General features: G+C 43.8%; 1 protein-coding gene across 4 annotated transcripts in view; it reads left to right on the forward strand.

The window, feature by feature from the left end:
* Positions 1–14,902, forward strand: part of KCNQ2 (potassium voltage-gated channel subfamily Q member 2) — a 183,771-nt gene that overhangs the window by 155,570 nt on the left and 13,299 nt on the right. The window contains exon 15 of one of the 4 annotated variants that reach the window (XM_068263700.1): positions 1,742–1,849. The exons of the other annotated variants lie outside the window; for them this stretch is intronic. Within the exon in view, the coding sequence (XP_068119801.1) occupies positions 1,742–1,849 (108 nt within the window). The remainder of the gene's footprint in view (positions 1–1,741; positions 1,850–14,902) is intronic. 4 annotated transcript variants of the gene reach the window in all.

A 14,902-nucleotide genomic window follows, 5' to 3' on the forward strand; every position in this document is an offset into this window, starting at 1 on the left:
TTCTTAGCTGTACTATAGATACAAATCCTTATATCATAAGTTTATTTTTACTTCAGATTCCCTCTAAGGGTGTTCATTAGCTAGACCTTTTGTTGGTAAGTGAATAATGCCGACATACAACTATCTGGCTATTTACTTCACTTCATCAGAACCAGAAGATGTTCGACAGATATGAGTGTTGAAATGGCTTGTAGAATGTAAATAAAGCTTACTTTGCATTTTGTTTTTATTTGGACATACCAAGTCTTAGATAAATGAGAGGCTTCAAAGAAATATTTGAAGGGATTTGCAGACTTTAAGCTCACATTCGGAAAATAATCAGAAGGTGGTCTGAATGTGCAAGGGGGAGTTTTATAGAAGCTATTGTTACTCTTTAAATTCACAGTTTAGGCACAATTTTATATGCATTTAGTAGAACATTTTTTTAAATTAATTAGGCATAAAAATTGCTGTTTTTGGAAATACAAATTGCTGTTTTTGGCAATCTCACTCATTCACTCTCTCCTCCCTCCCAGGCTACTTAAAGGGGAACTTCAGCCTAAACAAAAATACTGTCATCAAGTTACATTAGTTATGTTAATTAGAATAGATAGGTAATATAATCTCTTACCCACTCTGTTTTAAAAGAACAGGCAAATGTTTGTGATTCATGGGGGCTGCCATCTTTGTCATGGGGGCAGCCATCTTTTTGGTTGAAAGGAGGTGACAAGGAGCCTGAGACACAGGTCCAACTATCCTGTGTCCTGATTACCCCTCCCAGCTGCACACGCTAGGCTTCAAATGTCAAATTCAACATGTAAAAAAAAAAAAAATTGCACCAAAACAGTAGAACGAGAACAACAAAATCAGAAATCCCATCATGCATTGCACAGCATCAGGGGAAAAAAGCCCGGGCAGTTTTCTTCTGTGCAGCTAAAAATGAGGCTTGTATAAGAGAAACAAAGTTCTGATGCTGTGAAACTGTTAAAGAAACACAAAGCCTTTTCCGTGCTGCTGAGTCGATTTTTAGTCCGGAGGTTCACTTTAAAGGCTTGATAAGCTATAAGTCAGCAGAGAGGTGTGGCAAGCGCAATGACTGTCCCCCTCCATGGCCATGTAAGTTAATGGGAGTGGTTCAGACTGACTTTGTGAGAGACGGAGGCAGTCAGTCCATGAAAGTTTAACTGGTTGAGCAGTTTGTTCCATAAAAACTATATTTTTTTCCGTGCAAAGCTTTATGTATAATAAAGGTTCTATGAAATGCATATATTGGGGCTGTATTGATTTCTGTAGATCGGTTGATTGCCCGTTTCACCAACCTGTGCACCCTGGCGACTGTATACATAACTGACACTCTTGTGGTTAACTGTCTTCTCTTGTGTCCTATTGTGTATTTTATCCCAACACCTCCATCACGACTCACACTCCCCTCTCTCTCTCTCTCTATGGTCACACTGTGTTCTTCACCTCGATTCATAGGAATATATGTTGACCTATATCCGATATTCCACCCAGGATATTGCCTCATATATACATGCAAATATATTCCAGTGTTCCCAGCCAAGGCCAGTGGCAAAACGGCCACGTACGTTTCTAGAATTCAGCCATATGGAATATATTTCCAGACACTTATTCAATTTTTTTGGTTTTTATTTTTATTTTGTTGTTGTTTTTATATTCCTTTTACATCCCTGACTTTTCCCCCACGTTGCTTCATTATGCATCTCTGCTGGTGTTTTTGTTTCTCTATTTACTTTGCCAGGATAGATATGATTGTGGGTGCCCCACCCCCTTCTACACCCCGGCACAAGAAGTTTCTTACCAAAGGATCAATGCTCTCTACCAAAGAATCTCCCCAGTATTCTCCTAGGTTAGGATTTCACCAAAACGCCTCTTTGTCTGGCCTGCCTTCTGTTATAATTCTCTTCTTTTTTTCTTAAGGTGAACCCCTTTCATGTCATGGTTTGTGATGGCGGTATGTAGTTATCTGGGAAACCTTTGGCAGCGACAACAAATCCATATGAGGCCTTTGATTATGATTTCAGTTAAAGATGAACTCCTGGCAAATAGGAAATAATGAACAATGATTATACTTTTACTAACTAAACTGTTCCCAAATTAGAACCAGGTCATCACCAGGTCATCTTGTTGTTCGATGCTTTGCTTGCTGGTTCCAGAGCTTGGTAAGTAATTATGGAGTTTTTTTTCTTGGAAAGTAAGTTTCATTAGAGGAGTTAAAAAGGTCATTGTTTCCGATGTTTTGGAGTACTCACCAGGGGGACTTATTTGGGGATTTGGTAGGTAGGCATGCTCTTCCGATCAGCTAACTACATGTAGGTTACCTGGAAATGAAAAGTTAATTACAGCACCTGAGGAGGAGGAGGGTGAGGGAGGGCTAACTTACCCATGCTGCTGTCTGTTCAAAAGCGTTCCAATCACATCCCACGTTGTGTTCCAAGTCGCGATCCTTGTCACTTCCACACTTTTTTCTTCCGGGTTGAAGGAGGAAGCATGGGAGTGGCTGGAACGCGACTTGGCATGCAACATGGGACACGAGTGGAGCACTTTTGAACAAATGTCAGCATGGGTAAGTTAAGCCTCCCTCAACCGTCCCCAGAGGTGCTTTAATTAACTTTTTGATTCCAAGTAGCTACGAGTAGGTAGCTACTCGGAAGAGCATGCATATTGGTAGGTAAGTATTGTTTTGTCTAAAGACAAGAGGGTCTTTGTGTCTAATATTGAAGATGCCACCGCAGGGGGAAACTTATGAGGATTCTTGATCTTGGTAGGTAAGTATCACTAGTGTCAGGAGTGTGAACTAGGGGGTGAAGTATCAACAAGTCCTCTCCCAGGAGAAGGTGCCCAGAGAGTGTGTCTAAAGAGCCAAAAATTGGTTTGATCTGAGGCAAAGTAGAAGCACACAGGTCATACCCTTACATTATTAAATGGGACATATGACCTATAATATAGCACTTATATTGATTAGGGGACAGAGATTATGGTCCTTATTCAATTCACTTTTTCCTCTAATGCCTTTTAAGTCACCAGCAAACAAGAAAATACTCAAAATAATTCTGACCGTTCTTTTTGGCCTACTTTTTAGCACTTTTACATTTGCAGAGTGCGGAAAAGTTATTTTAAATAGAAGATGAAAAATGATCTCCTTGAAGAAAACTTAACCTCTTGACGACCAGCTAACGCCGATTGGCGTAAACTGGTCGTCTGCGGGTTACCGTGGAAACGGCCGCTCGATCGAGCGGCCTTTCCATGTCAGTTCACGGAGGGTGTCTCCGCGAACAGCCGGAGAGCCGCTGATCGCGGCTCGCCGGCAAAATGTAAACAGGCGGGGAAGAAATCCCCACTGTTTACATCATACGGCGCTGCTGCGCAGCAGCGCCGTAAGGCAGATCGGCGATCCCCGGCCTCTGATTGGCCGGGGATCGCCGGCATATGATAGGCTGAAGCCTATCCTTCAATGCACAGGACGGAAATCCGTCCTGCGCAGCTCACAGGGGGAGGGAGAGGGAGGCAGCGGCGAGACGGCGGAGAACGCTGCGGAGGGGGGCTTTGAAGAGCCCCCCCGCTAAGCAAATGCAGCCGGCGGCGATCAGACCCCCCCCAGCAGGACATCCCCCTAGTGGGGAAAACAGGGGGGTAGTCTGATCGCCCTGCTGCACTCCTGATCGGTGCTGCGGGCTGTAGAGCCCACGCAGCACCGATCATTGAAAAATCCCCTGGTCGGCAAGTGGTTAAGAGAAAAAGTCAATTGAATAAGGGCCAAAGTATCTTAAAGAGAACCAGAGACGAAGCACCATCATGTATTTTACCATATATATCAATGGGAACATGACAGTACACACCTACTCTGCTCTTTGCTTCATTCTTCTCTGCTAAATTTGCCTGTTACCAGCTCTGATAAGAATCCCCGACTTTGTCCTCTTACTTGGTCCACCATGTCTCAAGTACTGACCAGAAGCAGGTGTTTTTAGAGACTTGTTCACCAACATTGTCATCAAGTAGAACAAGAAGGTGCACAAGAGCCTTTTAATACTTGGGTATACCTTGGATTGTGTTTTTTCTTTGACCTCAAAGTTATTGGCTGTCCATGAGTGTGAGGTTAAGATTGAGGAACTTTAGATCCAGAAGATAAAGTGTTGGCATGAAAAGCTTGAACTTTAGGCTAGGGGGAGACAGAAGGCAAGACGAGGACGAATTAAGTTTGCTAAATACACAGTAAAGCATATAAAGTAGCATACTACTTACAAAGATAAATGGCTAAGGGCATCCAATAGTGTGCGCATGTGGCGAGCCAGTCCCATCTCTACTCGAGGACCTCAGCAATCATGGTTCTTCTCCGGCACAAAACAAGGCAACGGAAAAACTTTTCTTCCTTATACCAAAAGATCTACCTCTAAAGCATAGTAACGGAGTTGCCCCCCAAAAAAAATTAATAAAAAGAACCATGCAATTCAAAAATGTAGCTTGAGTGATCACTCGCCTAGTCTAGAAACAGTAGTTATTAAACAGACTTTATTAGGCATAAAGAAACAACCACTTGTTGGACAGCTCCTTCTTCACCAGGTACTTAGTCCCAAACTGAACAACACAACATTGGTGAGTGACTCTATAAAAGACAAGAGGTGCTCACATATGTTCTGCTAATTACCTGAAGAAGTAGAACTTGTCTCACAAAACATTTTTTTCTACCCAATAAAGTCCATAATTTATGAACTTTTTTCCCCCTTTTGAGTTAATTGCAAGTTATTGTCTTTTAAATAATCATTCAGGTGCCTCCATAGTTACACTATTGATGTGAGCTTGACCATGGGGGAAGAGAACAGAGTGATGGCTAATGATGATCACGTCTAGAACTCATGGAGAAGCATGTTATCTGTTGGATCAGCTGATAGATTTGCAAAGCTCTGATTTGCTGTGATCACATCTTGCTTCATCACATGATCATGACCAGCAAATCAGAAAGTTGCATATCTGTCACCTGACCAAACTGATCACAAGCTTTTCCATGAGTTCTAGACATGACCAACACTAGTGATAGCTCATCATCTGCCCCGGCGGTGGTCTGGGGGAGAGGGGCTCTACTCAGGCCATTTTACTCGACTTGGGAGAGGTGAACAGGGCAAGTACAGAGCTAGATGTATGGCGGTGCTCTGCAGTTGGGCTGTCTGAATCACTGGCTGGACTGAAAGTATTAAATATAACAATAGCAGGTAAGACAATTTTTGTGATTATTTTTTTACTGCTGTGAATTCCACATTCTGTCTGGAGTTCATCTTTAATTAGGATGTCCTTGGAGGAAAGCTATCTAGCCAATATCCCTAGCACTCTACAGCACATAGAATTGGAGAAACACCGCACAATAGTAAAAATGTCATGCTTAAAGAGGCCCTGTAGTGACAATTAGAAGAAAGCCGTAAATTATTCAGGCTACCCACTTTTATGGTAATTTTCTGGGTTTCAGCAGCAGAAACCCTTCCTATAGCTATGTATTGATGTATATTGGTATATTAATCCACCCTCTCAGTGATGTGTAGCCTAGGCTTATAAGCTATGCAGCATTTTCCTCCCAGAGCATTCTGGGAGACTAGGTATAATTTTCTACTGGCTTCAGAACTCTCAGTAAACAAACATTCTGCAGAGCTGCACCTGACAGGACTAAAGATGTGACCACTAGTGATGGGCCGAACAGTTCGCCTAGCGAACCTCTCTGGGCCTCTTACTACTTCCGGGTCGCAATGACCCGGAGTAGTACACCAGCGCTGCCCGGCGGAGCGTGTCCTAGATCGCGCTCCTGTTGCCGGGCACTCTCTGCGCAGGAGCGTGACGTCACTTATGACGTCACGCACATGCGCAGAGAGTGCCCGGCAACAGGAGCGCAATCTAGGACGCGCTCCGCCGGGCAGCGCAGGCGTACTACTCCGGGTCATTGCGACCCAGAAGTAGTAAGAGGCCCATGGATTTAGAGATGTTCGCCGGCGACCGGTTCGGGAACCGTTCGCCACATCTCTAGTTACCACCTGTGATAAATTTCATAATGTAAATCAATGAGGAAAGATTTTACAACAGGCAAACACTGACTAAATCATTTATAAATTAATATTGTATAAAAATAAAAATCAATTGTATTTCTTATTTTCACTACAGTTTCTCTTTAAGTCATTATGACTTACGTGGCAAAGGATAGTGATAGGGATAGTAAATAAAATAACCCCCTTTAGTTCTATCAGTTATTGTAGATGCTCTTTGAATCATGGTTTTCCCTCCTTTATATTGCTAAAAACAGAATGTTTGCTACCGATACCACTAGAAATGATGGAATTGAGTTTTTTCACACTCCTTACTGTGTACAATAATTCCTAGCCAATCTCAGGCAGAGTATAGACATTGGTCACTCCTTAAAGCAAACAAATATAGTCCACAAATAAAATAAAGTATCCTTTACATGCCATTTCTGTTATAATCCTATAAATAATTAAAATGGTGTCCAATAATCACTTGTGCTAGACATGTCATCTGTAGTGGTCTGTAAAAAAGCATGGCTTGCAGGGTTTCAGTCCATGACACCCCCCCCCCCCCACCTTCTTCATCCTCTGATCAATATTGGGGGAGAAAGGAGGAGGTGGGGTTTACTAGAGGAAGGGAGGAGATTAGGGTAGACAGGTCTGCAGCTGCCTCTCATTCTGGTTCGCAATCCACCACTTTTGCAACAAGAAAATAATATATTATGTATACAGGATATTTTGTTGGAACATTAGAGATCTGAATAATCCTCTCGCCAGTAGGAGGACAACATGTTGGTAGGTGAATTGTGGGTGATCCTTGTTATTAAGACCACGTGCCCTACTCCCAATTTGGACCTCGTCCCCTACTCCCAATTCCGACCTCGTCCCCTACTCCCAATTCAGACCTCGTTCCCTACTCCCAATTCAGACCTCGTTCCCTACTCCCAGTTCTGACTGCGTTCCCTACTCTCAATTTAGACCTCATTACCAACTCCCAATTCAAACCTCAGACCTCGTCCCCTACTGCCAATTCAGACCTCTGGTGTTCCAAATTAGGGCACACCTGTGTAGTCAGCGTAGCCTTTGCCAAGGTGACCCGCTTAGAAGGTAAGTGTCCATCACACACGTGAGTGAAAGGGGTTCACTGTATGTTTGAGCTGCCATGAGAATGAGAAGACAAGCATCTTTTGTTTTTTATTATTTTTCTGTTGCTAGTCTTTTCTTTTTTGGCTCTTTTGGATTCTACCTTGTTTTTTTTTTCTCTTTATTCTTTTGCATGAAAGCATGTGGTCTACTGAAGCATGACAAAGATGGCATCGTGGCTGATTCCAAGCAATATTTCCATGTTTCTTCTAACTTCTCTAAAAGACAAACTGTTGTCGATGGGGTTTTGGGGTCCTCGTGGACAGGTGACAGTAAGGATCCTATAATCAGTCTTGTTTTCACCTAGGTGCTACAGAGGGAGGAGTTTGCTTGATAGTGATTGGAGTTTAAGAATAAGTATACTAATCACATAAACGTAACTTTGAACAGACACTAAAGTCTTTCAGCTGGCTCTATTCCTGTATATAGCAGTGTGTACCTGTCAATTTGAAATTCAGCAGCAAAAAAACTAATAAAGACTTATTCCTTTGTTTGTTTATCCCTCCAGAATATCCAAGCAGCTCAGGGTAACCCAAAGTATAGGGGACTAAAAGAGACTAAAAAGCCCTCCTACTAAAAAGCAATGCTTAGTGTGATTTGCCTTCTTAAAATAACTGCGCACTGATGCCTGACTCTGGCGAGCCAAAAGAGGCTGCCAGGAGGTCTTTAGGTAAGAAAGGAGGGGGACATATGAAAATGGCCCGTACATAGGCCAGATGGAGCTTGGCCAAATTATTGGACAATCTAAATTGGATGTTTATATGTGCCCTGACACCTGTATGCTTTACTCCATACACAGATGTGCTGAAGGATTTTAGTATTTGCTCAGTTCTGCTCTGAAATGAGCTGTGAATTGCTCACTTATCAGTTCTGCAGTTGTGAATGCTTTACTGATTTTACCCCCTGATATAGCCCTTGGCTGCCCTTCAGTGTACAAACCCCTCCTGTCTGCTTCAGGTTTGACCATTGCTCTTCCTGTTATTGAGAATGCTCACCCTCATCCCTGCATAGAATTTACATTTATCTTGTACTCTACACAGAATTATTAGCATCTTACTGACCACCTGTAGCTGGAATGTTGGGTGTCAGTGTCTATCCTGGTATGTAAGTTGTGACACATATATTTAAGCTGATGTACAGTTTACACAGCATAGGCTGGAACAGGAAGGACAGCTCGGAGCAATGATCAGACCTGATCTACAAGTCACATGAATAAAACTGTCACACAGGGATGCAGAGAGATCAGAGCTGGTGTACACAGTATACACAGGAACAGGAAGGAAAGCACAGAGTAATGATCAGATCTGATCTACAAGTCGTGAGTAAAGCTGACACACAGGGATGCAGAGATATCAGAGCTGGTGTATACAGTATAGACGGGGACAAGAAGGACAGTGCAGAGCAATGATCAGACCTGATCTACACATCATGTTAGTAAAGCTGTCACACAGAGATGCAGAGAAATCAGAGATGGTGTACACAGTATACAGTATAGAAAGGAACAAGGACTGTGCAGAACAATGATCAGGCCTGATTTACAGTCATGTGATAAAGCTAAAACACAGGGATGCAGAGATATCAGAGCTTGTGTATAGACAGGAACAGGAAGGACAGCAGAGAGCAATGATCAGACCTGATCTACAAGTCATGTGAGTAAAGCTGTCACACAGGGATGCAGAGAGATATCAGAGCTGGTATATACAGTATAGACTGGGACAAGGACAGTGCAAAGCATCAGACCTGATCTACTCATCATGTTAGTTAAAGAGACTCTGAAGCGAGAATAAATCTCGCTTCAGAGCTCATAGTTAGACGGGGCCTGTGTGCCCCTGCTAAAACGCCGCTATCGCGCGGCTAAACGGGGGTCCCTTCACCCCCAAACCCCCCCTCGCAAACCTTGGTCGTATAGTTGGTCGTAAATCTTTCCTTCCTGGAGGCAGGGCTAACGGCTGAAGCCCTGCCTCCAGTCACGTCTATCAGACGCGCATCGCCGCCTCTCCCCCGCCCCTCTCAGTGAAGGAAGACTGAGAGGGGCGGGGAGAGGCGGAGATACGCGTCTGACAGGGCTGAGGCGGTTAGCCCTGCCCCAATGCGGAAGCGCTCCCCCGCTTTACGGAGGGGATTTGGGGTGAAGGGACCCCCGTTAAGCCGCGGGATAGCAGCGTTTTAGCAGGGGCACACATGCCCCTGCTATCTATGAGGTCTGAAGTGAGATTTATTCTCGCTTCAGACTCTTTAAGCTGTCACACAGGGATGCAGAGATATCAGAGCAGGTGTACCATGTACACAGTATAAAGTTTAGACAGGAACAGGAAGGGCAGCGCAGGGCTATGATCAGACCTGATCTACAAGTCATGTGAGTAAAGCTGTCACACAGGGATGCAAAGATATCAGAGCTGGTGTACAGTGTACACAGTATAGACAGGAACTGGAAGGACAGCATGGAGCAATGATCAGCCTGATCTACAAGTCATGTGATAAAGCTCTCGCACAGGGATGCAGAGATATCAGAGCTGGTGTGCAGTGTACACAATATAGACAGGAACTGGAAGGACAGCACAGAGCAATGCTCCTATCTGATCTACAGGTCATGTGAGTAAAGGTGACACACAAGGATGCAGAGATATCACAGATGGTGTACCAGTTACTGTGGATAAGTGTTTGTATACAAATAGGAGGGACGTGAGGGTCCTAATGGAGTAAAATCAGTAATACATTAGAATTGCATTATCTGGGACTGTTTTACTATAGCGTTAAAATAATTTTATTTTTTTCTTTGATTTAAGGCAATTATTTGAGTAGAGACCTGTGCAAAAAATTCAGAAGCCTCTCAGATGCATTGTAGATGGCGAGAACAGACGAGAGCTTGGATTCCCTTTGTTCTTTATACAAATCGATTAACATTCATGGACCTTTTTATGTTGCTTAGATTGTCCTGGCAAAAGTATAGTTTAAAGTATTAGTACTGTATATACTGGCGTATAAGACTACTTTTTAATCCAGGAAGATCTTCTCAAAAGTCGGGTGTCGTCTTATAGGGCGGGTGCTGAAACTTCCGAGCCGGACTGGAGAATCTGCGGTTGCCGCATACAGTGGGGGGAGCTCAAAAACGTCTGCGGCCGTATCCCCACCATAAGCGGTGACCGTATGAAAGCAGTGGTGTATATGCAGAGCTTATGTTTGGGTTCAAGGTGCGTTTGCAGTTTCTGGGGGGGCTCAGCGCACCTCTGATTCGAGGCCATTCGGAGGCGGCCTGGTGATGCGCTGATCCACCTTTTGCGCAATTTTCAATTTTCGATTTTACTTGATTAGCCGCACCCAGGCTATGCATATACATAGGTTAGGATTTAGTTAGTGTTAGGTCCCCTCCCATGGAGGATTGACTTCTTCGCAGTGGGAGGAACGAGTACTTAATAGGTTGCATGCAAGCTGTTACGGAAACCAACATCCTCCAGTGGTAGACGGGTCATGTGTATGCTCGGTGTGTATTTTATCGCACAAGTGGGGCTTGCACTCTTTTGCAGGTAGGCACTTGTCTGTTTTTAAGTAGCGCTGTTCATTTCCTTGCTATGTACTAATTTAATTCGTTTTTGGTCAGCTGCTCCCACTTAACAGCTTTGCTTTTGGTGTATATGCAGAGCTTCTGTTTGGGTTTAAGGTGCATTTGCAGTTTCTGGGGGGGCTCAGCGCACCTCTGATTCGAGGCCATTTGGAGGCGGCCTGGTGATGCGCTGATCCACCTTTTGAGCAAGAAAAACACGCCTTTTTCACCCATCTGACCTGCCCTTGTATCCTATTACCGTACCTCCTTCTCTGCCTCTCAGATCACGAACGAACATTTGCGAGATCTGAGAGGCAGAGAAGGAGGTAATAGTATATAAGGGCGGGCCAGACGGGGGAAGGGGCATGTTTGCGCTACCGCTCTGATAGTCTTGGAGACAGGGATAGCTGACCAATTCAAGCAGGCTTTGTATACAACAACCAGCCAATAGCCGATAAGATACATCGCTTGCTGTAATTGGCTGGTTGTTGTATACTGGCTACCACATACAGTACAGCACCAGTGTCTGTACCAGTTTGTACAGTATAGCACCAGTACATACAGTACAGTATACAAATGTCCAAGAGTCAAGAGGGGTAGTGTTATAGGGCGAGTATAGCCTAAAATGTATATTTTAACTGGAAAAGTTGGGGGTTGTCCTATATTCCCAGTCGTCTTATACGCCAGAATATATGGTATGTAAAAATGCGACTCTAAGCAATATTGCAGTATGCTTGTATTAAATTTTAGCTGCGTTTTAAAATACCGACATGTCTTTTGAAATACTGGCATGCCACTCAATTTATTTTTTTTATTGTAAACTGGCTTCTGGCTAGCTGGTACTCTCTTAAGGTGCATACCCACATCTGATTTTAATCAGCCAGTCACTGACCAATGTTACCATCTCCATGTAGTATGTGGGCCAACAGATTTTTAGGCTCTCAAACGTCATGGAAGTGATAAAATTGGCCAAGTATTGTCCAATTAAAATTGGATGTGTGCATGCACCCTTAAGGCAGCCATACACTGGTCGATTGCAACCAGATCGACCAGCAGATATATCCCTCTGTAATCTGATCAAAGAGGGATCTATTGGCTGCCTACACTGCAAACCGATTTTGAATAGATTTCACTATGAAATCTATTCACAATCTGTGGAGCTGCCGCTGCCGCCGCCCCCTGTATACATTACCTGATCCAGCCGGCCTCCGTTGTCTCTTCTCCGCTCTGGGATTCAGCTTCACTTTCTGTCGGGGGAAGTTTAAACAGTAGAGGGTACTCTACTGTTTAAACTTTCCCCAACAGGAAGTAAAGTGAAGCCAGCTGGAGCCCAGTGCGGAGAAGGGACAGCGGGAACAGACACCAGCGGAACAGGTAATGTATCGTCGGCCCTCGGACATTCGAACGCCGCTATAGATGCACTCTTGACCCGCCAGCGATCGCGCAAAATTTTCTGCGCGGAGAGATCGACGGGATCAATCGATTTCGTCCGAAAATCGGTCGATCGGTCAGCGTTTGCGCATCGATTTCACAGCAGATTCAAACACAGTGATCGAATCTGCTGTCTATCGGCGGAAAATCGGGACGGTCAAAGGTAACTAGGCCCATACACTTATACTGTAGATAGTCACTCAATGTGGGCAAACGATAGATCCCTCTTAAATCAAAATCTAATCAGAGAGGAATGTATTTTTGACTCTCATTACACATAGATTTTTAATAGATTTCAGCATGAAATCTATAAAAACAAATCTATGGAAACGCTAAGTGCCCCCCTCCCGGAGAGAACTGTCCCCCTTGGTGAAGCAGGTTGTTTCGGTGCCAGATGCTGAGCACCAAAACTTGGTGCCACTATAGCACTATTGCTATACTACGCGCCCTGCGCAAGGGCAATTCGGGGTTCCAGCGATCGCCAGACCCCAAATTACTTAGTTGCTATGACTCAGAGGGAGAAAAGCATTTAACGCCACTGGTGAATTGAGTGGCAGCAGTCATTCAGCTAACTCTGTGCCCAGCTCACCAGCGGCGTATATGTATGTATGTATGTATGACCACTTGGGCCTATCTGAATACTTACAGTAGTGGAGTGAACTGACCTCTCCGCCCAGCATGCTCCCCCCACTCAGTCTTTTTCCTTGGCCAGCATGCCATGGGGCTGGTCACAGAGAGGTGGTGGAAATGGTGACTGAAGAACACTGGCTGGAGGGAGTGCGCCGGCTGGACAGGTGAGTTTAGTCTGCTGCAACCAGTACTCTGCAGAGGCTATTAGCATGGGGGGGGGGAGGCCTTGGGAGCCCATCATGGGCCTTGGGCAATTACCTACCTCCATACCCCTGGCTCCTTTCTAGACAACTGTTCTGTCCCCTAAAATAGATCATTTTGATGGATTCTGGAGAGAAATGGATTTGGAATTACGATTGGGCAACCTTGTTGGGGCATCGAATCTGCTGGGGAAATCGATTGGTGTATGAGAATCAGCTGGCTAGTTTACTTTCAGTACAGGCAAAGTGTAGGGCCCTTCCACACTGAAAATTGCGGTGCGCAGTGGTTGTGATTATCACTTGTTTTTGAGTGTGCGTTTTGCTGCGACTACGGATGTGATCGGCAGGTGTGATTAGGATTCCTAACATGTAAAACAACCCACAAAGTTTTGCAAATGTGAGATTGCAAGGAAAACCGCATAGCACCGCGTTTTGCTATGCGAGTTGCTTGGGCTCCCATTCATTTAATGCCAACGCAGGAAAAATGCGATTACTATGTTATGGCACCCATGTGATTGGCAAAACACATCGAAAATCAGATTGAAGCGCATTTACCGTGGAATAGGCATGGTCAATAAGATGCAAATAATTTCCCGTTGATGCAGGATTTGCTTGGTTCATGTTCAAACTGCATAAATTTGCATACAAAATGTGCATAATGCTGCATCAACTTTAACCACTTTACCCCCAGCCGTACGGATATCTTTGTCCCTTTTTTCATCCTTTCACCCCCAGGGACAGAAATATCCGCACCTCCCGCTCGCTCGTGCGCGCGCTCTCGTGCATGCTGCCACCTGCTCGGCCGGAGATCAATGAACGGGAAAAAAGTTCCCATTCGTTGATCTAAGCCCCGCAATGATCCGCTGCTTCTATGAGAAGCAGCGCGATCATTGTGAAAAAAAACAACCCAGTTTCCCAGCCTCATAGCACTTCCTGCAAGCGTCCTTCCGACGCTTGCAGGTCGCATAAACAAAAAGTTACTGTGGCCATCTTGTGGCCAAATAGTAAAACTACACCCTAAAGCATTTTTCAAATTCAAATACATTAGTTTTACACAAAAAATTAACTCTACCTCCCACACTCCCCAATTTATTTATTTTTTTTGTAATTAAAAAAAAAAATTACAATTAAAATACATAAATAGTTACCTTAGGGACTGAACTTTTTAAATATTTATGTCAAGAGGGTACAACACTTACTTTATAAACTATGGGCTTGTAATTAGGGATAGACGCAAAACTAAAAAAAATGCACCTTTATTTCCAAATAAAATATTGGCGCCAAAAATTGTGATAGGGACATAATTTAAACGGTTTTATAACCGGGACAAATGGGCAAATGAATTTCATGGGTTTTAATTACAGTAGCATGCATTATTTAAAAACTATAAAGGTCCAAAACTGAAAAATAATGAATTTTTTTCCCACATTTTTTTCCTATTTTCCCATTAAAACATATTTAGAATAAAATAATTCTTGGCATAATGTCTCACCTAAAGAAAGCCTAATTGGTGGCGAAAAAAACAAGATATAGTTCATTTCATTGTGATAAGTAATGATAAAGTTATAGACGAATGAATGGAAGGAGCGCTGAAAGTTGAAAATTGCTCTGGTGCAAAGGGGCAAAACCCCTCAGTGGTAAAGTGGTTAAATTAAGTGCATCTCCTTGACCATCCTTGATGTGGAAGAGCCCTAACAGCTGGTCAGTTTGTACATACCGCGGTTGACATGCAATTTATTAGGACACAGCTAAAATCAATAAGGCCCAGTTCACATTATGCCTGCCCCACCTAAAGAGGGGGAATGTCCGCATGGGCATACTGTTCTACTGTAAAATTTAATTGCAGTGTTTGTCGATTTAGAAGAAAATGCAAGCAATTCTATCGAATAGAGAGCAATGCATTCTTCTGTCCATAAAAATTGTGCAGGTCGAGATTGTCCATCAGGAGAAAAGACGTA

The sequence above is a fragment of the Hyperolius riggenbachi genome, chromosome 12 (assembly GCF_040937935.1).
Source record: "Hyperolius riggenbachi isolate aHypRig1 chromosome 12, aHypRig1.pri, whole genome shotgun sequence".
Taxonomy (NCBI): domain Eukaryota; kingdom Metazoa; phylum Chordata; class Amphibia; order Anura; family Hyperoliidae; genus Hyperolius; species Hyperolius riggenbachi.